This window comes from Coregonus clupeaformis, chromosome 29 (assembly GCF_020615455.1).
Source record: "Coregonus clupeaformis isolate EN_2021a chromosome 29, ASM2061545v1, whole genome shotgun sequence".
Classification (NCBI taxonomy): domain Eukaryota; kingdom Metazoa; phylum Chordata; class Actinopteri; order Salmoniformes; family Salmonidae; genus Coregonus; species Coregonus clupeaformis.
In genome coordinates this window covers 12,560,859-12,585,256 of record NC_059220.1, presented here as the reverse complement: position 1 = coordinate 12,585,256, position 24,398 = coordinate 12,560,859, and the positions used below count along the sequence as shown (strand labels likewise).

The window sequence follows — 24,398 nt, the reverse complement described above, 5'->3', positions numbered from 1 at the left end:
TGTTAATCATCCTCGTCTGCTCAGAGACACTGATTATTTGACAAATGGTCTCTTATTTGAACACCAACGCACACTGCCCCCCTCCTCTCTCTCACCCGCTCTCCATCTCTCGCCCTCACACAATTGCAGATTCCCCTCCCCCATGTTTGTAAGGCTGCTTCAGGGCTTTTGTTAAGAGGTTTCTGTTAAAGACTAACTTTCTCTATTTTTTTCTTTCTCTCTGTCCCCTTTTCTCTCGATTTAGGTTTGACCTCTGTGGGCTTTGATTTCCTCCCCAGACATGAATCAGCAGGGGAAATCAGACGTTTCTAAAGAGGTGGTGAAAAGAAGGACAGTCACAGCTTCGCCATCTCCATTTTACACAGGTGATGCATGTGACATTGACAGAATGATATCCTTGAAATTACATCATTCAAAACGAATCAGAAACAGGTATAGCAAACAAAACATGTTCTGTTATATAACCACTTTCAATGTGTTTGGCTTGGCTGAGGGATACAGGAGAATAAAGCCTGCAGTTTATTTTACCTGCCTCCATCTCTCTCTCCCACACAAACTCTTCTTAGCTCAACACACTCAATCCCCAAGTACCACTTCTCTCAGTCCAGTGCCCTCTTCCCTCCCACTCATGCCCTTTCGCACATGCAATGAGAATGTGGTTTATCTCTTCTAAATGATTTGTCCAACAACACATGTGCTGTACAATAACCAAACTCCGCACTGCTAAAGCACGAGCACCACAGATACATCACCCCACCTTTGAACCATCAATTATTAAATCATGCAGTCAAGCAGACTCAACTCCACTCAGATTTGCATACAGGTAATTTACCATAACATTATTCAGAAATCTAAATGATGACTTTCACAGTGAAGGAACGTTTCCATTTGGTTTATGAGTTGTATTCTCAGTCAGGTTCTTTTCATCCCTTCAGACAACAGAGCAGACAGAAACGTCCTTTGCATAATCATGTTTCTTATTCAAGTCCACAACAGAGGGATCCATACAAAAAACAAAACAAACAACAAAACAATGTACAATATTATGCGATCACCTTGGTTTAGTTAGTAGTTTGGATGATCAAGACTATGGAATTAGTTGTGTGGGTTCTCAGAATAAGGCAGATTGGTAGAAAGTAACAATTACATTTTCAGCTATATTAAACTAGAAAAACAAACAGAAACGAATGTAACATGAACAGTATTTTAATGTTTTGTTAGACATAATTCCATTAATCATCTAAAACTAGAATCTAGAAACAAAGACATAATGAAAAACTAAATGAAGTGTCAGACAGTATCTTATCGTATAGGGTCTTTACATGATTGTGCATGTTTGCGGCTTGTCCATGGTTGTGCCCAAATGGCACCCTATCCCCTATATAGTGCACTACTTTTGAGTCCTATGGGCCCTGTTCAAAAGTAGTGCACTGCACTATATGGGGAATAGGGTGCCATTCCATGAGTAGGTTATTTCCACTACAAACGGTCATTGTCATCATCTGTGGAAGCTGCTGAGGCTTCAGTATAGTGATTATGCAGCGGAAGCTCATCCAGGTGGACCTCCCGTACTGCCAGGATGCGTGTGAGCATGCTTTCCAGCGCAGGGCCTTCTAGTTGCTGGCCAGAATACCACAGCAGGCTGTTGGAGTGACAGGAGAGCTCTGGCTGCAAGTAGAACAGGCCTGGTCTATTCTTCACCCACTCTGAGCTGCAGGTGGAGACAAAGGAAGAGGATTATAGAATTATCAACAGGCAGCCATTACAGAAATATTCTCCATTTCTCTTTTTCAGACTGCAAAACATTAAGGCATTAAAACATTGTCAATATCTCAAACAAGTCATATAGCTACAGTAAACTTAAGGGTGAAATATAACAGAAATAAAGATGTACTATGTAATCACCATTTGGAGAGGTAGAACTCATAGAGTCTGACAGGGCAGCGTAGTGGGTTCTCCGTGTTCTCAGGCATCTCCATGTCACCATCCTCTTCATCCAGACTTTTCTTGGCAGACAAAGCTAGAAGCTCTGGATATGCGCACAAAAGAGAAAACATCAACACACAACCTAGCACATTATGGAACTTGTGGATGATGTTATTGCTAGTGATATGGAAATGCCTTTCTTAATTGCTCCTAATGGGATAAAGAAAGTTGAATAGAATAAAATAGAATGTGATAGCCTTGAACACCATTGAGGTCGGAACTCAACTCACCGGGGGTGTCTGACACATCCTGACCAGGCCTAAACCTCAGGAAGGCGTTCTTGCCGTTCTTGGTGACCCTGGTACAGTGGGTGAAGTTGGTGAAGGACAGGCGTCTGTGTTGGCCCAGGGTCTTGAACTGGAACAGCTTGGTGCCAAAGAAGAGCAAGGTGTTGAGCAGCACGATTGGGGAGTAGGCTCCCAGCTGTTTACAGTCCCACAGGTACTCCTCCTCCACACGGGAATGCAGGTAGCCTAGAGAGAAACAGTGGCAGGAGGGACAGAGTTATGTGTCATCATTGTGTATGTGTTTCAAATGGTCCAACGATATTAAAGGGATAGGACAGGGGTAGAAGAGGAGAAGAAGAAGACTAGAAATATTCTTACCGCTGGGCAGCAGGGTAGGTCTCCAGTAATGTAGCATCATAGTCATCTCCATGCTGAACTTGTGGTAGAGCACATCAGTGAAGATATTCTCTATCCTTCCATTCTCAAATAGATACTGTAGAGACAAATGAGAGATGGTGAGGGAGAGAGGCATTAGGTACTGTATATCATATTTGGCAGAGGGGCAAATACAATTGATATTGCTGCCCCTGGGGCAGTAGTTACTATAGCAAAAGTGCGAGGCTCAACTCCTCCACTGTTTTGGTGCTCTAGCTACCACGCTGTGAACAACCCGTGCACATGCGCAGATACTATGTGTGACTGTGTGAGAGCGAAGTGTTGCATCTCAGTCATCTCAATATCCTAGCCTATTCATTGATGATAGGTCCTGCTTTACTGAAGTTGCGAGACATTGCAAGCCAAGAAATTGCGATACACAGCATTCCATTGCGAGATACAGCTTTTGATTGCTGATATATAGGCCCAGTGCACGGTTCTGACTGTCTGTCTGGTGGTCAACCTGCCTATACTGTACACCTCCCCTCTCTCTCAGTCCCTCGATAGATCGTTATGAAAGATGCAAGTGTTAGTGTTGTCGGTATGTATGGCAACTAATCAGTCTCCTCCATTCCAAAAATATTGAATCTTGACACTGAGAAATGGGAGTCGACGTGCAAGGAGTAGAGAAATGAATTATTTAGGAGTAGGCTCTCCACCACCACGTCAACTTCATTAACAGTTGGGAAAATGGCAGAGAAAGGCAAGCGACAGCAGCCAAGACCTGTATGGCAATACTTGGAGAAGTTAAATGAGAAGGAAATGCAAACGTTGCGAGGTGGGATTGAGCCCCAGTAGGGGTAGTACAGGTTAGGGGTCTGCGCGTGGCTGATCGCTTCATCCCGCTCCCGCCTGCACTCGTAGCTTTTCTGTCCCAAATCCCACCCGCTACAGCAAGAGCTGGTTTGAACTTAACCGCAGTCCCACAATGTTATTTTAGGGGTACGTGACGCAGCTCACCTGCCAGCCATGGTCCCAGACAATTTTGCGCCCTATAGGCAATACGCACAAAAATAACCTAAGAGATCGATTATATTAAACTATCATATTACTGGGCTATATCAACCAATAATATTATGCTAGTTTGAAGAGAGCTGAGTTAGAGACTTGCACTTTCTCTTGAGCTATTATTTTGTTTTGCCTACCTTTTAGGAGTGGGACGATTTTGGGTGGGTGATCAATATTTATTTCTAGGCAATGAAGTAAACTATAGCCTAATCATATTTAGGAAGTACATTTCCTTGGAAAGATAACTGCCAATGATTGGCCATCCATGCATAGGCCTCCTACTCTATTTCAATGAGACCACACATACAGTGCATTCTGAAAGTATTCAGACCCCTTCCCTTTTTCAACATTTTGTTACGTTACAGCCTTAATCTAAAATGGATTAAATAAACACTTCCTCATCAATCTACACACAATACCCCATAATAACAAAGCAGAAATAGGTCTTTAGAAATGTTTGCAAATTTATAAGAAAACAAAAACAGAAATACCTTATTTACATAAGTATTCAGACCCTTTGCTGTGAGACTCTAAATTGAGCTCAGGTGCATCCTGTTTCCATTGATCATCCTTGAGATGTTTCTACAACTTGATTGGAGTCCACCTGTGGTAAATTCAATTGATTGGACATGATTTGGAAAGGCACACACCGGTCTATATAAGGTCCCACAGTTGACAGTGCATGTCAGAGCAGAAACCAAGCCATGAAGTCAAAGGAATTGTCCGTAGAGCCACGAGACAGGATTGTGTCGAGGCACATATCTGCAGCATTGAAGGTCCCCAAGAGCACAGTGGCCTCCATCATTCTTAAATGGAAGTAGTTTGTAACCACCAAGACTCTACCTAGAGCTGGCCGCCCGGCCAAACTGAGCAATCAGGGGAGAAGGGCCTTGGTCAGGGAGGTGACCAAGAGCCCGATGGTACTGACAGAGCTCCAGAGTTCCTTCCAGAAGGACAACCATCTCTGCTGCACTCCACCAATCAGGCCTTTATGGTAGAGTGGCCAGATGGAAGCCACTCCTCAGTAAAAGGCACATGACAGCCCGCTTGGAGTTTGCCAAAAGGCACCTAAAGGACTCTGACCATGAGAAACAACATTCTCTGGTCTGATGAAACCAAGATTGAACTCTTTGGCTTGAATGCCAAGCGTCACGTCTGGAGGAAACCTGGCACCATCCCTACGGTGAAGCATGATTGTGGCAGCATCATGCTGTGGGGATGTTTTTCAGTGGCAGGGACTGGGAGACTAGTCAGGATCGAGGGAAAGATGAACAGAGCAAAGTACAGAGAGATCCTTGATGAAAACCTGCTCCAGAGTGCTCAGGACCTCAGACTGGGGCGAAGGTTCACCTTCCAACAGGACACGACCCTAAGCACACAGCCAAGACAACGCAGGAGTGGCTTCGGGACAATGTCCTTGAGTGGCCCAGTCAGAGCCCGGACTTGGACTTGATCGAACATCTCTGGAGACCTGAAAATAGCTGTGCAGCGACGCTCCCCATCCAACCTGACAGAGCTTGAGAGGATCTGCAGAGAACAATGGGAGAAACTCCCCAAATACAGGTGTGCCAAGCTTGTAGCGTCATACCCAAGAAGACTTGAGGCTGTAATCGCTGCCAAATTTGCTTCAACAAAGTACTGAGTAAACGGTCTGAGTACTTACGTAAATGTGATAATTCCGTTTTTAATATTTATTACATTAGCAAAATTTTCTAAAAACCAGTTTTTGCTTTGTCATTATGGGGTACTGTGTGTAGAATGATGATGGGAAAAATACAATTTAATCCATTTTATAATAAGGCTGTAACGTAACAAAATGTGGGAAAAGTCAAGGGGTCTCAATACTTTCCGAATGCACTGTATACTAGGCACACTTGATCTCACACGCCCAACTAGAAGAGGAGAGGAAGGCTACTGAAGTTGAAGCAGCGAATTCTGAGAGTGTGAATAATGTGACAAAGATTTGTTTTTAATACAACAGGTAGACTGACGCATACAGAGCAGAAAGAGGTCTGTTTCTAAATAATCTGCAGGACAAAAAAAATCATTAATCCCAGTCGTCTGTCTGAACAACCACGCTGCAATGATCTCTGTCGGGACCCGCAGAGTACAGGTGCAATGCTTAACCATCTCAAAGGGACTCACCGTGAAACAAAAAAACATTGCTGGCAGCAGCACAGCTGCATTGTGAATTCACATGGAATTTTATGAATTTTTCTTATCGTTTTAACACAAAACCAAAAAGAAAAATTAATGTTTAAATATTAAGAAAAACTTCAATTTGTCACATCCCACATTTGCAAACAGTATTAGCTGACATCACATCACTATAACCAGTATGGCCACTGACAGACAGAAAAGCTGGTACCGTAGTGGATAACATAGTATGGAATAAGGTATAAGGATTAACTGGGAGTACCTTGGATAACAAAGCATTGAATACAAATAAAATACTAGGGAGTAACATGGAGGCTCAATACCTGCTGAATGCCCAGACAGAGGTAGAAGATGCTGTCAGCAGGGTAGGCCTGACCGTTGGGGCGACGGACCTCACTGATGAAATGACAGAGGCCGTAACTAAGCTCAAAGGAGTTACACTGCAACACGTTCTCCTTCACAACCACGGAGTTAGCTGCTGTAAGGGTGAAACATGGACACAGAACACCAGATTAGGGAACCATGGATTTAGCTGCCGTATGGAGAAAGATGGGACACAGAACACCACAAGGTACATGAACCACAAAGGTTGCATATTTTAAGATCATATGGGCTGGGCATCTGAAATGTTGCAAGACACTTTAATTAACAAATCAATCAATTTACATGATAAGCAAAGACCTAAAATTGGTCTGTGCAGTTAGGTTTGACTCACAGGCGTCTTTGGAAAATTCACAGTCAATCTGCTTGTTTCTCTGCAGGACCCAATTCTTCCAGGCTTTCACCCCATACTTGTGATGGAGTTTTGATCTGGCAGGAGGGAGTGAAACAGTGTGCTCCACCATGTCAATAGTCCCACTTCGCTTACAACTCTGCAATATAGACAACCACCGACAGAAAGGGAAAGGAGAAAAAATTTGGACCAATTAACATAGTAGAAGAAACCACTTTTACTGTATAATATCTTTGACATTATTATCTAATAACACAACCCTATTGCAGTCAATAGTAATAATGGCGCTGATGTGATAGAGGTCATTCTACCTAACTAACTAGTTATGTTACCATTATATTACTATACGACTACTTTTTTACTAGTGTTATATTACCATCACCTAGCCCATGTGACCAGTAGACTAAGGGTGCATCCCAAATGGCACCCTATTCCCTTTATAGTGCACTACTTTTACGGTCAAAACATAGTGCACTATAAAGGAAATAGGGTACCATTTGGGACACAGCCTATAGCATTGACATACCCGTTTACTGGGAGGGAAGCCGTCTCTGGGTCTCTTGCGTCTTCTGATCTTTACAGTCAGTCTCTGCCCCTCCACTGCATCAGGATCAAACGACTCTGAAACAGCATGGAATCCACAGTGAAGTGATGATGCCCGAGATGCCGGTGTTTGGGGGATATATTGGAACGGGTATTGTTAGGCCCAAAATGAAGTCGAGGGCCGGCAAACCATGAAAATATATCCTCCAAACACCGGCTTCAAGGGCACTTTCACTTTTATACAACGGGTTACCAACATATTGAAATATTTGATATATTTACATTAAAAACTTTATTTAGATTAATTTATTCATACCATTTCATAAACTGGGTTGTTCGAGCCCTGAATGCTGATTGGCTTACAGCCGTGGTATATCAGACCGTATACCACAGGTATGACAAAACATGTATTTTTACTGCTCTAATTACATTGGTAACCAGTTTATAATAGCAATAAGGCACCTCGGGGGTTTGTGGTATATGGCCAACATACCGCGGCTAAGGGCTGTGTCCAGGCACTCCGCGTTGCGTCATGCATAAGAACAGCCCTTAGCCGTGGTATATTGGCCATATACCACACCCCCTCTGGCCTTATTGCTTAATTATACAGATGATACAAATGTGATCTGTGGGAATTTGCAAGTTCATCATTGCAAATAACAATTAGTTCTTAACGGACTTAACTGTATAAATAAAGTCTGAATAAATATTTTTCACAAAATAAAACCTGGGAACATGGGAGAGCTCATAAATGTATGTTGATGCTCTCAGAACCTTTCTCACCAGGGGGGTAGTCAGCTTCCAGGTCCAACATGCTGGGGGAGGAGGGGGCTGTGCTGGGGTGGTCGGTAGGCCTCTCGGCCCCTCTCTGGGGGTTGGATGTGGAGGTGGACTCGTCCTCTCCACCCCAGCTGTGGGGGGTGGACACAGCCTCCGACTCCAGGTCTCCACTGTATGCGCTGCCTTGATCTGTGGATAAACACCACAGACAGACAACATGTTATCTAATCGTTCAGTAAGAGCCTCCACCAAAGAGTGATTTTCGTTTAACAGGTTGCTTTTCAAACACTGTGCCTATCTATTAATACAGGTTAGTCTCATTATGGAGGTAAAATCTATTTTGCAAGAGAGACCTGTTCAAGATTGCAGCAGTCGGCTGGTGTGCCAAGCAACAATAAAGATAGTAACGTTCTCATACATGATACACAGCCACAGCTCAGAGTATAAACTATTCTCTTGACCTCCATGGGAGACAGGTTTGTCTTTCCTGTCCTCCTGCTCGGCCATGGTCCGACATGGAACATCGTCTTTCCTGTCCTCGAGCTCTGAACGGCTTAACGAGGGGGGTATTACCATGGGCACTGGCACCTGGACAGAGAGCACAGGGAACAGAATAATATGTCTTAACCAGCCAAGTTAACAGACCATTAAAAGGGTGTTTGTGGGGGCATGTGAGTTAAGGACATCAGGGATGGGTACTTCCCGGTAATTCTCGTTGAAAAATTGAAAATAAAGTATCTACTCTGAGGTATATAAAGAGACAGTGGATGTGGGCATGAGGAGAGGACGCAGAGCAGACGTACAGGCACAGGAATACCCATGGGCACAGGAGTGTACTGGCTGTACAGGTTCATGGGCACTGGAATGAAGACTGGCACAGGAACAGGCATCACAACCAACCGCACTTTCTCCCCGTTCTCTGTGTACGTAAACCCAGTCTCTGCGAACCCTAAACAACAATAACATCAACAACGAGAGAGAGGATGATGATCAGAGGTCATTACTAACACTTTAAACAAACTGGACATATTATGCACATGTAGTGCAAGGTCTGATTTACAAATAATGTGCACATATTATAACTTTATGGATGGGGCATCTTAAAAAGTAGCTGGTTCGTTGTAAATAATAAAAGTATATACATGGTTTTTTAAAGTAGCAAATTACAAGAATTGCAGGGTGTTGTTTTGGATGGTGTACCCATTGATTTCTCTGTGGTCTGAATCTGGCAGCTGGTCTGCTGGTCCAGCATGAGCGGTTTACAGATGATGGCCTTGTTCTTCATGATCCTCCGGCGGGCTAAGATCCTCATGGCATCCGTCTGGGTGCTCGCATCGCCCAGGCTCTTGCCATGAGAGTTAGACGTAGGAAGAGCTCCTGCAAGCAAAACAAAAAAACAGTCTTAACTACAAAGCTTATATTACTAGACCTCTTCTTCACAATGTCTTAACCGTGTTCAGTGTTAGCCAGTGTTCTAGATGAGTGTGCTAGCTACCTGTGAGGGCAGTGGCAGCCGTAGCATGGGGCTGGCCAGCAGGAGAAGTGGCCAACGATACAACATCAGCAATGACAGGAGCCGGCTTGGAGAAGGGGAATGGAGTTTGGGATGGACCTACAGTTGGAGAAAGAAGGGAAAAGATGAGAGACATGTTGAGTAGTATGCCTAAATCCGTCATTTAAACGGATATGTAGCAATACGTCAGACAACCAGATAGTAGATTTCAAAAGGAATTGAATTGAGTATCTAATTTAGTAGTACCCTGTGTAGCAGTGGTGCCGTTGCTAGTCCAAGGGTGCTGCTGGAAGGTCTGATAGCAGTACTGAATGACACACTCCAGGGCACAGAAGTGCTTCACAGCCCCAAAACACTTCAGTTGCTCTTTCATTTTCCCTTGACGTCTGCAGCACTCACACTTAGCCATCTGGGGAGGGAAGGACAACAAACAGGTCAGCAATTCAAAGGGCTTCAACCATTTGTGGACTACATAGACAGCTCCCAGTTATCAAACCAGGAAGTGGTTGTAAGGTAATCAATCTAGAGAGTGAGAGACCAGGGGCCAAATTCATAAAGCGTCTCAGAGTAGGAGCGCTAATCTAGGATCAGGTCCCTGCTGTCCATGTCAAACTGATCCTAAATCAGCACTCCTACTCTGAGATGCTTGCTACATACAGCCCCAGAGGTCAACATGCATAAAGATGATTTTAGCTCTGACCTCATAGAAAAGAATAGTGTAATTTGACATGCACGCCTCCCTGCAGAACTCCTGCATCTTGCCACCAAAGTGGTTGTGGATCATCTTGGGGCTGATGTCTGCACAGTAGGCACACATCCGCCATGGCCCCTTCATGTCATGCTTGAAGAGCAGCTTACAGCCTGTTACAGAGACACACACAGACGACACAGATAAATATGATGAGGTTTGTTGGTGTACGAGATAAAAGAGAGAAAATGACAGGGGTTAAAGAAAGAAAAAATCCCATGACTGAAACTTAAGTCGATGTCAGATCCATTGTCTGGGGCCAAGTTAACCTCCCTTTCATGTAAGAAAGCCATGATAATCATGCTTTTAGGGAAAGAGGATCATTTTGTACATGCATTAAACTGCGAGTTTGACCAATTCCAGTCCCCTTGCTTAGGGGGTGTGGGGTCCTCCCCGGGATAATTTTGATATACAAAATGAATGAAAATAAAATGATGCTGACACCATCTAAAATATAATTTCCACCTCCAGAAATGAACCCAAAAACATATTGATAAAATGTATTTTAACATATTTGACCATGCATATAGCCTATGCATGGTCTATATTATCAGATGTGCTATTAGCAATGTGCATTATCCCCTGTAGCTCAACTGATGCAGCATAGTGGCTATAAAATGAACATAGGCTGAAACAGTGGCTTTGACTATCTGCATTTAGCCCATTGGACACAACATCCTAGTTGTTGCTGGTTCTTCTTCTTCTTCTTCTTCTTATTATTATTTTTTAAATAATAAATATATATATAAATATTTACTCATTATTATTCACTTTATTCAAATTATTACAAAGTATGTCATTGCCCTTTTAAGACGAAATTGTCCCCTTTCAGCTGTTGTGTAGTGATGGTAATTCCCAGTCTTTTCTGTGAGCCGGATCACTTGGCTACGTTCACCTAAAATAACTGTTTATTTGGCTCCCAGACGGCTCTTCCTTCAGTAATGAGAAGAAAAAAAAATGTATGCACTCACTAACTGTAAGTCGCTCTGGATAAGAGCGTCTGCTAAATGACTAAAATGTATGTAAATGAAATTGACCTAAAACAAAGATTATGGATATACTGACAAGATACATGTACTGTATCTCCGTCCCCTAACAATGGGAGTCATTGTCCACAAAGCGGCACGGCTGGCTGTCTAGCTCCCGCCTACCCTTTCTTTGGATTTATGGATACATCTCATTTTTGTTGCTTTTTTGAATATTCGATGACGGTTGTTGACGTCAACCGCCTGTATTCAACGAAGAGAGATGCTATGCTACTAGCCTCACATCATGAATATGCATACCCATCTCGAGACAACTCCTAGTGTTTTTTCTCAAAGTTGCCGGGATGTCACGTGTCCTACTTTATCAGTACACTCGTAACAACTTAAGCATTACCAAACTTCTATTTGATCAAATAAACCTCACGTTGCAAATAAGCCATTCATTTATTCGTTGACCAAATTCGACACTCATTGAACTCCATACAAAAACTCCTTGCATGGTGGGCGAAACAACGCCACCTGCTGGAGAGAGACATATACTTTTTTTTACACCTTTGTTTAACTAGGCAAGTCAGTTAAGAACAAATGTTATTTACAATGATGGCCTACGAAAAGGTAAAAACCTGGGGGGACTGGGGCTGGGATAAAAAATATATATATATATATATTCCTCTTCTTCTCTGCCTAAAACCATGAACAAATTGTAAGTATCTAATTTAAAGCCTAAAACGTTGCCTACCATTGTCAGATAGTGAAATGTGAGTTAAAATACATTTTTACTTGACCAAATTATTAGATGGCCTGAACAAAAAATTAAGACAACATTTTACGTGGACCAGAATGAGGCTCTCTCCTCACTATATTGTTCCTGCACTAAGGAACTACCATCTTTAGAGAATGTTTTTATAATTTATCTGCAGATAATTGATGTCTGCAACTCAAAAAGCTATAGTAACTAACAGTATGAAAATCAGGGAGCCAAATCGACAGCTTTCACGATTCGGTTCCAGATGTTCACCAAAAAGAACCATTCAAAAAAAGCCGCTTGTTGCTAAAGACCCATCACTATTATTGTGCAGCTGCTTGAAACCCGGTTGTAAAACTGCATTTGTAAAACGATGCCACTCGCGCAATTGAAGGAGTAAATAAATAAAGTAAGCAATGGAAAATTGGGACCGAACTCTTAAAGAACAAAACTGCTTTCAGAATACATTTGACAAAACTGCTTTCAAAAGTGTTTTCCCGCGATTACATTAAGAATTGCTGTGCACTGACTGCTTGTCAGAATACGTTTCCCTCCCCTACAACATCACATGGCAAAAATAGTAGCACTAGAAAGTTGCATTCTAACCTGAGTGATAAAGTAGAGGCTTTGAATGACTTTGCGAGCAGCTACAGCAGGCTACACACCACTGTCTGGCGGTGGTGGGCATTATAGACCATTTCATTCCCTTCATCTGAACATCGGAGCATTAGCAACAATCATGCATGTCAATTCTGTGCACACAGCTTAACATAGAGTGCATTTAGAAAGTATTCAGACCCCTTTACTTTTTCCCCCATTTTGCTACTTTACAGCCTTATTCTAAAATTCATTAAATTGTTTTTTCCCCTCACACAATACCCCATAATGACAAAGCAAAAAAGGTTTTTAGAAATTTTTGCAAATGTATTAAAAATAAATCAATTTTAATAAATCAATTTTAGAATAAGGCTGTAATGTAACAAAATGTGGAAAAGGTCAAGGGGTCTGAACACTTACCGAATGCACTGTATGTGTATATAATAAAACATTTTAGTATACATTTATTGTCTGTATTAGGCTGTGTCATGTCCAAACTAGTACCGCCCCCCCACTGATTAAAAAAATGACTGCTCCAGAATCCATATGATGGAAATCTGTCAGTGACGGTGAACTTTAACCCCTGAAGAGGGAAAAGGACTAGGTGAAAGAGGGAAAATAACTAGGTGAAAGAGAGTGAGAGGAAGGGGATTCGGTACTCACTCTCACTGCAGAAGGGCCGGTCGATTAAGTCATATTTTATGACTTCTTTAACCAACTTCTCCAGTTTGCAGTATTCACACCTCACTATGACATTACTCTGTTTCTTAAACTCAAAACAGCAAGGTTTGGAACAGAACTGCATGGTGCGACCCTGAAAGAACACAACACAACAGCAGATAAAGACAGATAAAACTACAACCCCCATCACAAGAGCATTAGACAAAAACGACCACCCCCATCACAAGAGCATTAGACAAAAACTACAACCCCCATCACAAGAGCATTAGACAAAAACGACCACCCCCATCACAAGAGCATTAGACAAAAACTACAACCCCCATCACAAGAGCATTAGACAAAAACTACAACCCCCATCACAAGAGCATTAAACAAAACTTAAATCCCCATCACAAAACTACAATCCCCATGACACCTCAGATAAGTACAACGAGGTTCAGGAACGAGATTGAGGTACCTACATTGTACTCGTAGAGCTCAGGTTTCCAGCGGAACTGCTGAGGGCACTGATGGCAGGAGAGTTTCACATGCCCCTTGGGGGTGGAGGTAGAGGAGGAGGAGTGGGGGGGGGCCATGGACGGCCCTGGTTGACGCTGCCCTGCACCGTAGGCCCTAGCCAAGCCTGGAGCGGCTCCATAGGGTAGAGGTGGAGCAGAGGTCTGGGTTGGGGCGTATGGGTGGCCAGTGGTGGGGACCCAGGACGGTGGATAAGGATGGAAGTAGCCCTGGGGTGGTGCTGGAGGGGGAGGACCAGTGGATGAGGAGCCGTTCATCTGGCCCTTCTGGGGTGGAAGCTGGCTGCCTTCGGCCTCCTACCAGATTACATCGAAGGAGAGCACATTAAAAGAGCCATATCATGTATTCTGTAAAATCCATTATATAAAAGGCTAACTGGTATCTTAATTTTATGTATGGTTCTGCATAATTATGTAAAATATACCTAAACGCATGCTAGAAAATACATTAAATTCCTCTCAAATCGACCTAACAGAGACAGAACAGTCTATAATATACACACACAGAAAGCACAGATCATATGTAATATACAATCTGTTTCAATCCATTTAACCAATGAGCACCCGGAAGGTCTTGACGCAGGTGTAGGAGCAGAAGTTGCGGATGCTGCCGTCCACCATGGCCAGGTGGTACTGAGAGACAGCCTTCACTTTGCAGTAGGTACATGGGAATGCCGTTCCTGTGTGTGACAACAAGGGGACGTTATTATAGAATGGCAATTTTCCACACACTAGTCAGCAAGGTCACAGATGGGCTGAGCCTACCGCAAGCCATATTTAAAACAGTTCAGTAATAAACTGTAGATATCTATAAAAAATTGGATACAAATTAATAATAAAACGTTCTCTGTACAATCATGTATACTGAACAAAAATGTAAATGCAACAATTTAAACGATTTTGCGGAGTTACAGAAATCCTTCATTAGGCCCTAATCTATGGATTTCACGACTGGGCAGGGGCACAGCCATGGGAGCCAGTCCGACCCACTGGGGAGCCAGGTCCTGCCATTCAGAATTCGTTTTTCCCGAAATTTTTCCACTCTGACTAATAATTATTTGACTGAATGGAAATGCAGATGCATCCCAGAAAAGATTCTAGCAGTCAAAAACAGATTTCAGACAACATAAGGCCTAAAATATTGATAAATAAAATACATTTGCAGACTTCCGCTTATACCATGGTAAAGTCAATGCTACCTGACAGTTCGTTCTGAGGCCAGCTTTTATTGACACAGATGGAGTTGCAGAAGAGCTCCACCTTGCCCTCTGAGTCGGTGCTCTCCAACATGTCAGACATGAGTCTCAGGTCACGGCAGCGTCCGCACGGCATCACCTTGGTGGTCGTCTGTCATACAGGAACAATGGGAAAGAGTGGATAAAACTAGGGAGAGATTTGATAATGGCAGAGGTGAGACGGGGACTCAGTGAGACAAATGTGTGTAATATCAATCATTTATTCATAGAGAAACATTGAGAGGAACCAGCCTCAGAGGGGCGGCCCGTCTTCCTCTGACTATCTGATAGAACAGGGGTTCCCAAACTTTTTAACTCGGGGCCCAGCATTGGGAAACATATCCCCAAGGCCAGACAGTTTTCAAAAGTGGAGTACGGTTTCTATGGAGGACCGTCTGTGTGTACTACTTGACTGTACGTGCTTACCTGTTTATAAGTGCTAATACACGTAGGACTGCAGAACTTTATGGTGACGCCCTCTACTCGGAGTCTCCGGCAGTTCCTGTCAGCACTGGCGCAGTACTCGCCACAGCTCTCACAAACATTTATGACCAGGTTGTGGGAGGAGCGGAAGCGCATGAAACACTCATCACTGCACAGTTTGTGCAAGGAGCCCTGGTGAGTCACCTCGTGCTGAATCTGAGAGAGAGAGGTGGGTGGGGGGGATCCTCAAATCAGGCAAAATGATCAAGTAAAATAAAACATTTCCTCATGTAACCTCACCTGAGATTGAGTTAAAACTGGAAGTGAACTAGTCGAACCAGTGGTTGTCTCATGTCCCTTACCGTGTCGCTCTTCTTGCACATACTGCATCTCGGGGCGGCGGGCTCTTGGACAGAAGGCATGGAGAGAGGCCCTGGTTTCCTCCTGCGGTTGAACACGGAGAGGCAGAACTGGCTACAGAAATCCTTCAGGTTATTGTCTGTAATCACACTGATCACATCCTTGGGGTCCTCGATCTCCCTGAAGATATTAAGAGTTATAAAATGAGTTATAGACAGAGATAAATAGTTATAAACAGCAATAGAGTTAAGAGAATTTTACAGTAATGGGGAAGACCAAAAAATGAAAAAGTTATTTGGAGCACCACCACAGTTCAGCTGGAACTTGGATGACAGTAGAATGAGTGTAAGTTGGGGTTGAGTTGAGTCAGTGGCTGAGTGACTCACTTGAGGCACTGGTAGCAGGTTCTCAGTTTGATGACAGGCAGGGTGAACCCAGTGAGGCAGACAGTGGAGCAGAAGAGCTGGGTGGATCCTTTACGTTGGAAGGCAGTCTGACCTCGCAGCAGGATCTTAGAGCAGCCTGAGCAGGACACACGCACTGCGTTGGCTGAGTTGGAACTGCTGGGGGCCTGGGGTTGGAGCTGGGCAGGGGGTGGCTGGGGCACTGGAGCCAGGCTCCTGAGGGTCATCGTTGGCCCCTGTGGAACTAGACTTCTTCCTGGTCCAAATATGGAGGTGGTGTTCTGGGAGGCTGCCGTTGAGCCTGAAGGAGATGGCAAAATCAAGCACGTATTTTTTTTATTGTGAATATATATGTAAGAGCTTTTAAACAACATGATACAAGTACTGTATCTCCACATCAAATTGAGGAATGTAAACGCCTGCTCCTTGGAACCATCTGTAAATATTGGTAAAAAACGATAAAAGCTTCTACCATAACCAGAGACTGAGCGCATAAGATTCACCACCTTCTTACACTTTGTTTCAACATTTATTACATTATCTTTCCATGTATCTCTCTCATTGAACAACAGACCCAAATACTTGAACGTAGAAACCCCTTTTTATTTTTATTTTATTTCACCTTTATTTAACCAGGTAAGCCAGTTGAGAACAGGTTCTCATTTACAACTGCAACCTGGCCAAGATAAAGCAAAGTAGTGCAATAAAAACAACAGAGTTACATATGGGGAAAAAAAAAAAACATAAAGTCAGAAATACAACAGAAAATATATATACAGTGTGTGCAAATGTAGCAAGTTATGGAGGTAAGGCAATAAATAGGCTATAGTGCAGAATAATTACAATAGTATTAACACTGGAATGCTAGATGTGCAAGAGATTATGTGCAAATAGAGATACTGGGCTGTCCATACAAAAACTGTTTATCAGCAACTTTCTTCTTTGAGAAGAACATACAGCAAGACTTCGCCACTGATCATTTAAATCCCCAGTCAATCAACCATCTTTCAACAGCCAGCTGAACAAAAATTTGAAACACCATTGCAACAACTTCAAAGATTTTACTAATTACAGTTCATATAAGAAAATCCAGTCAATTGAAATAAATTCACTAGGACCTAATCTATGGATTTCACATCACTGGGAATACATACATACATACATACATACATACATACATACATACATACATACATACACACACACACACACACACACACACACATACATACATACATACACACACACACACATACACACAGTTGAAGTCGGAAGTTTACATAAACTTAGGTTGGAGTCATTAAAACTCGTTTTTCAACCACTCCACAAATTTCTTGTTAACAAACTATAGTTTTGGCAAGTCGGTTAGGACATCTACTTTGTGCATGACACAAGTCATTTCTCCAACAATTGTTTACATACAGATTATTTCACTTATAATTCACTGTATCACAATTCCAGTTGGTCAGAAGTTTACATACACTAAGTTGACTGTGCCTTTAAACAGTTTGGAAAATTCCAGAAAATGATGTCATGGCTTTAGAAGCTTCTGATAGGCTAATTGACATCATTTGAGTCAATTGGAGGTGTACCTGTGGATGTATTTCAAGGCCTACCTTCAAACCCAGTGCCTCTTTGCTTGACATCATGGTAAAATCAAAAGAAATCAGCCAAGACCTCAGAAAAAAAAATGGTAGACCTCCACAAGTCTGGTTCATCCTTGGGAGCAATTTCCAAATGCCTGAAGGTACCACGTTCATCTGTACAAACAATAGTACGCAAGTATAAACACCATGGGACCACGCAGCCGTCATACCGCTCAGGAAGGAGACGCGTTCTGTCTCCTAGAGATGAACGTACTTTGGTGCGAAAAGTGCAAATCAATCCCAGAACAACAGCAAAGGACCTTGTGAAGATGCTGGAGGAAACAGGTACAAAAGTATCTATATCCACAGTAAAACAAGTCCTATATCGACATAACCTGAAAGGCCGCTTAGCAAGGAAGAAGCCACTGCTCCAAAACCGCCATAAAAAAGCCAGACTACGGTTTAACTGCACATGGGGACAAAGATCTGGATTTTCAGGAGTCAAAGTCCTACATAATACTCTGTTGGCCCTATTTCTTTCCTCGAATAGCCGCAGAGCACTCGTCAGTCCACCAAGGAACCACCTTTCTTTCCTTACCCACTTCACTCACTGGTATATGTAAGTTCGCTGCACTCAAAATCAGAGAAGTGACAGAGGCAGCACATACATCAACAGGCCTCTCTAAAGACAACTCTCCAACAGACTTCAAACAATGTTCTCCAAACTTTCCCCAGTCCGCTTTAGGAAAGCACCATCTTCTGAATGGTACCTTATCTGGAATAGCGACATTAAAGTTCATGGTACATCAAATCGGGAAATGGCCACTCCCAACAGTAGAATCATCCATTACATTCACGCATGGCTGCAATAGAGTTAGAAGCCATTGTGAGGCCCAGGCAGGATGTAACCCCTCTGATATCCAATCTTGTACCACATCCATCATTAAGATATACTAATGCTCTTGCTACCATCATATCTTACACAATAGTACCATTAGCATCTGTATGTGCGCTTCCCCATAAACTATTATGTGCATTAAAGTCGCCACACCATATCTCTCTAGAACCCAAGTATCCTGATATTTCATCAATCATCGCTACAGATAGTTGTCAACAAGGACTGTAGAACTTGAACTGCTTAATATTACTACCTGTACTGTAGACTTCCACCATCACACATTCATATTCAGGTGGAACAGATACTGTATATTACGATACGCAAGACCAGTTGCTCTATCAGATCTGATTGAACAATAACCAGGAATAATCAAATCAAGATGTGATCTAAGCCACGTTTCTTAAACACATATCACATCAGGTTTAATCTCTAAATCAATTAGCAATAAGGCTTCTAGCATTCAATTGAAGGATGATGATAAAACCCATAATAACTATTTATTCTGTTCTTGATCATCTGACGTATCAAGGGTACTGAAACTTCAGTAATGTTTAGTATTTCTTGGGCTGCCTTCACTACTTCCATTATTCGTGCAGTCCTGCTCTTTTTCATATGGCCCATGTTGATTGCTCTACACAAGAAGGATATGAAGTCTATACGATTTACAACCATGGATTTCTCTGTAACCGCACATTTATACTCGCAAGTCACATTGACACTAGTCTGAGGCGCCATGGACCCCCTCAGCGCTATGGGCCCCCTCGGCGCCATGGACCCCCTCGGCGCTATGGGCATCCTAGGAGCCATGGACCCCCTCGGCGCTATGGGCATCCTAGGAGCCATGGACCCCCTCGGCGCTATGGGCATCCTAGGAGCCATGGACCCCCTCGGCGCTATGGGCATCCTAGGAGCCATGGACCCCCTCGGCGCTATGGGCATCCTAGGAGCCATGGACCCCCTCGGCGCTATGGCCATCCTAGGAGCCATGGACTCCCTCGGCGCTATGGGCATCCTAGGAGCCATGGACCCCCTCGGCGCTATGGGCATCCTAGGAGCCATGGACCCCCTCGGAGCCATGGACCCCCTCGGAGCTATGGGCATCCTAGGAGCCATGGACCCCCTCGGCGCTATGGGCATCCTAGGAGCCATGGACCCCCTCGGCGCTATGGGCATCCTAGGAGCCATGGACCCCCTCGGCGCTATGGGCATCCTAGGAGCCATGGACCCCTTCGGCGCTATGGGCATCCTAGGAGCCATGGACCCCCTCGGCGCTATGGGCATCCTAGGAGCAGCCACCACTGACTGCTAATGTACTGGAGCCAGAGCATTTTGATCAAAAGGCTTGTTCATTTTCCGAGCATTTTCCGAGCAAGGGAGACATTACTCGTTACTTTGCACCTCTGTGCTTCCATGGCTGGTTTTTGTACTTCACATCCCCAGTATGCTGCACTATGCGCTCACAGTTGCAACATTTAACTTTAGTATCAGATCTACATTTTCCGTACTCTTGATCCCCACCACACCTTGAACATCTAAGTTTACCTTTGCACACATTAGCAATATGCCCTGTCCTTTGGCATTAAAGCACTGAAGTAGAGGTGGCACATATTCTCTAACATGATAACTGAGCATTCCAAGCTGTACTCTGATTGGCAATATCCCTTCAAAGTTTAACAGTACCGTTGTGGGGTCCACTCGACTGCCACTTTTTGCTCAACATTCTTTTTGCTTCAGTTACTTTCCCACCTTTCAAGGAAGTCATAACTTCTTCCATGGTTACTGGTATCCCAGCAATTACCCACGTTTGGCCTTAGCAACAGGGATATAGCATTTCACCCGACCCTCATTAAGCAATTCTAACTTCAGAATTGTCTCCTGTATCATTTTACCGTTTGCATAAATCAATAATTAGCCGAATACCAAAACTTTGGTGTCCTTAAACACCCCTATATTTCTCTGAATTTATTTTGTCAACTGAATAGAATGACAGTGTTAGTTTGGTGGTTCAGAGGGGGGGGGAAACACACTTTGTAGCTCTCGTCTACAGTATAGTCCCCTTTTCTAAAGTAGTGCTAAGTTTTATAGCAGGCCTAATTTCAACACCACTCAATTCCCCAGCAGTATTCAGACCTCCATCACGATCCCTTTTGTTTCTGTTCTTCCTACTTACAACAGGTGTAAAAGGTTGATCCCATCATTATCACAATCAATATCACTACTGCTAACCACCTGCAATGCTGACCACAGTCACAGCACTGTCATGCTAGACCACCAAAAGAAATAAACCTTATACTGTTTGTACCATCTTATTATACAAAATCAAACGCAAGTTGACATTTTGGAAGAAGACCTTGTTTCCCAGCAGGTTATCCCATCTCAGCCAAGGAACTCTGTAGTTCTTTCAAGGTCCTTCTTGCCCGGTTGCTCAGTTTGGTTGGACAGCCAGCTCTAAGCAGAGTCTGGGTAGTTCCATATTTTTACATTTCCCAATGATGGAGACCACTGTGCTGTTGGAAACTTTCAACACTCTAGAAATTATTTTATACCGTTCCCCAGATATATGCCTCATCACAATTATATCTTGGAGATCTACAGACAGTTCCTTGGACTTCATGGTATAGCTTCTGCTCTGACATGCACTGTCAACAGTGGGATCTTATATAGACAGGTGTGTTGCTTTCTAAATCATGTGCAAACAATTAAATTGGCCACAGGTGGACTCCAATCAAGTTGTAGTGACATCCCAAGGATGATCAAAGGAAATTGGATGCACCTGTGCTCAATTTGGAGTGTAATAGCAAAAAATCTAAAAACACGTTTTTTTTATTTTTATTTGTCATTATGGGGTATTATATGTAGATAGGTGAGAGAGAAATCGATTTAATCCATTTTGAATTCAGGCTGTAACACAACAAAATGTGGAATAAGTTAAGGGGTATGAATACTTTCTAAAGGCACTGTAATATGCTGATTCTCTCACCAGTGGGCGAGCCATAGGCATTTCCTCCTCCAACGGAAAAGACAGAACTGATTCTCAGCTCCTCCTGTAACATAAAACACAGAACAGTCTGTATAACAACAATAATAATATAGCATCACAGAACCATCAAATCAATAGTGTGTGAAAGCCGGGGGAAGATTGATTGAAGGCAGGGCATGGGAGCGTTGGCTGACCTCAGGAGCTGTGTTGTCCAGTTCCTCCTTGATACTCCGTGTTGAGGGTAGAAGGGCACAGTCATATCCTTCATCTATGGGCTCATCCTTGATGTTCATGAGGGGAGAGATGGGGGGCTCTTCTCTGTCCACCACCGCTGGGTTCTGGAACACATTCTCTGACCTCTGGAGGTCAGGTCAAAGGGACAAAATTGATAAATGAAGGAGACAAAACAATTTATGTTCATAAAAGCATTTACACTACCTGTATACTTAAGTCATACAGGTACAGACCTCTTGACGGCTGGATCCCCCAGCCATAGACTGATTCAGACTTCTTTCATCTGACAGAAATGGATAAAAGGCTATTTAATGGAATCATCATCACAGCTCTAATAATGTGCATAGCATGTGCATGAAGTGGAAAAATCTGCAAAATCATGTTTTTTATTAAAATTACAGTTATAACTAGCAGGGCAAGGTTGCTTGAAGTCTTACCCAAGCTGTTCTCTGATGAAGGGGACTGAGAGGGGTTAGTTGAAAGATGGCTTTCTCCTTGCATGGTTAGTCTGTCCTCAGCTGTTTGACTAGCCTCCTCAGAAGCTGTCAAAAGAATGACTGTTGTTAATCACTGCACAAGAAGTAGGCCTAAGTAGTAAGAAAAGTTCTGTTGAGAAGTAAGAAATGCCTGAGGAGGAATGTCACAGGACAACTCAGTTTAGGCATCATGTTTTCATTCTCACCTGTTCTAACATTGGAAAGTGAGACTGCATCAAGGAATCTGTCAGTCGAATTTTGATCATCATCCTGAGTCTCTGCGTGTCGTGTGTCAGGCCGTCCGGCTGACTCTCTGTCAGACTCCACATCACCCAGTGCCATCTTGGGCAGGGCTATGTTCCACTCCTCCTCCTCCTCATCTACCCCAAACACAGGAACCCCATCCAGCTCTTCCTCTGGCTCGACCGCCCCCAGACCAGCCAGGGAGAAGGTGGCACTCGTAGGGTGAGAGATGTGAGGGAATACATGCCCCTCATCGTCACTGCTAAAATCATGGTTGACGTCAGGATGTCGGACTGGTCCATCAAAGACTGGTCCGGTTGTGATGCTGCTCCAGAGGGATCTGGTTGAGAGGGGAGTGTGCTGCCTTTGGGACTCACCAGCCGTGGGGGCTGAGAGCTTCACCGCCTCATCAAAAGCCTTGGACAGCCGGAGTTCATGCTGTGGGGAGGGAGACAACAGGTTTAAGTTACGACTGTTCCTATATAATTAATAGCGCAGCATGTTGAGGGGGAATGTTCTGACTGGGGTTTGAACCAGAAACCATATTGCATACAGAACAAGCACACTACTGCCTCTGCCATGAGAGTCCAGACCTCTGGAAAGTGACTGTAGTAGGTACACAAACAGCCTTAGTGGGCCTTGCTTGAACCAGCGACCCTGGTCTGCGGTTATAGACTGTCTGCCATACAGTTTCGGACCTCTTGGAATAGGCCGTTGTACACTTACACAGGGATACAATCTCATAACGTATTTTTGACAGAACTGTGGGCCCATCTTTGATATGAGGGTTGATTGTTCTACGAACACTGCTACGTTAGCTAGCTAGCTCCCGTTAGCTCTGTACTGTAAACTAGCTACTAATGCAGTTGAGGAGGTACATCTAGGAGCTAGCTGTAACATGGCTGAGCAGAAACAGATGTCTAACTAGTTAATAAGATAATAATGTCTTAATTATTTGTTAACATATTTTCACCTGAGATTTTTGTTTAGCCTCCTCTGACTCCGCCATGTTTTCGTTGCGCGCTGTTCTTCTCGGGGGTGTTTCCTTTGGATTTGCAGCTAACGCTAGCTAGGATGCACTGTTACACAATGTTATTGTTAGAGACAGTGCCAAAGCGACTTCAAACTGTGCATGAGGTAGATAATTATTTGCAGGATGTGTATGAAATAATTTTCATTGAGGGGGCATTCTAATCTATGCGTTATTAGCTGCTAGCTAGCTTTTCAATGGGAAGTTGCATGCACATCGAACTCTCCCTTTCTGCTGGTATGGCTGTACCGTAAAGTTCTATAGATGCGCGCATACTATGTTTATGGTCTAGTAATTTGATTCAATAACGCAATACATTAAATGTAACCAATCAGTAGATAGACATGGTACATATTATCTGAATTCGTTCTCCTTTCTATGGCTAGATAGCCAATGTGGACACCTTCTTTTGTTGTCGGTACACTACTAGCTAGTTTAGTCTTGACGTTGCAGATCAAAATTAACTGTAGATTGATGGGTAATATTACAGATAAAACAAGAAAACAGACTTTCACACCGGATATACAAATCTGAAGCATCCGGATGGAATGTCCACTCCCCAAATATGGTGAAGAGAGGAAGCCAAGTGGCTGGCAGTAGTATAGCGAGATGGAACTGGGCCGACATTCTGCTGCTTTTCTCATCGAAGAAAAGCCCGATCTCAATACAGTTTTCTGTTCACAAAACTCAAATCTGTTACGAACAGAGTGTGCTAAGCTTTGTAGACATGACCCTTTGCCAAAGTTCCAAAAATTGCATTGTTTACAAGGAGTACAATGGCTAATTTAGTTACTGCACACGCGCACTTTACAGAGAAGGTGTTCCCTAACGGAAATATGCAAATAATTCTAGAACTCACCAATAGGATCTCGGTA

At 43.4% G+C, this 24,398-nt stretch overlaps 1 protein-coding gene across 1 annotated transcript; it reads right to left on the bottom strand.

Annotated features, from left to right (window-relative positions):
• Positions 1–876: 876 nt before the first annotated feature.
• Positions 877–23,978, bottom strand: si:ch211-266o15.1 (zinc finger MYM-type protein 4). Its single transcript, XM_041854820.1, has 27 exons — positions 23,467–23,978; positions 22,457–22,931; positions 22,212–22,316; positions 22,008–22,057; positions 21,735–21,899; positions 21,541–21,604; positions 16,059–16,377; positions 15,675–15,852; positions 15,316–15,528; positions 14,854–15,001; positions 14,219–14,334; positions 13,601–13,951; positions 13,122–13,272; positions 10,083–10,243; positions 9,629–9,791; positions 9,365–9,481; positions 9,070–9,246; positions 8,673–8,818; positions 8,331–8,457; positions 7,873–8,058; positions 7,073–7,167; positions 6,529–6,685; positions 6,137–6,291; positions 2,592–2,706; positions 2,217–2,459; positions 1,906–2,029; positions 877–1,711 (listed from the first exon to the last, which is right to left on the bottom strand). Exons 1-27 carry the CDS (start codon positions 23,500–23,502, stop codon positions 1,480–1,482), a joined length of 4,569 nt encoding a protein of 1,522 aa, XP_041710754.1. The 5' UTR covers positions 23,503–23,978; the 3' UTR covers positions 877–1,479.
• Between the last annotated feature and the right edge of the window lie 420 nt (positions 23,979–24,398).

Excerpts from the sequence above, each read along its gene's own strand:
- si:ch211-266o15.1 (XM_041854820.1), bottom strand. The coding sequence starts at position 23,502 with ATGGCGGAGTCAGAGGAGGCTAAACAAAAATCTCAG. Across the intron at positions 10,244-13,121 it reads CCGGCCCTTCTGCAGTGAGA|GCTGTAAGCTGCTCTTCAAG; the intron begins GTGAGTACCGAA and ends TCTCTGTAACAG. Across the intron at positions 7,168-7,872 it reads GGAAGCTGACTACCCCCCTG|AGTCGTTTGATCCTGATGCA; the intron begins GTGAGAAAGGTT and ends ATGCTGTTTCAG.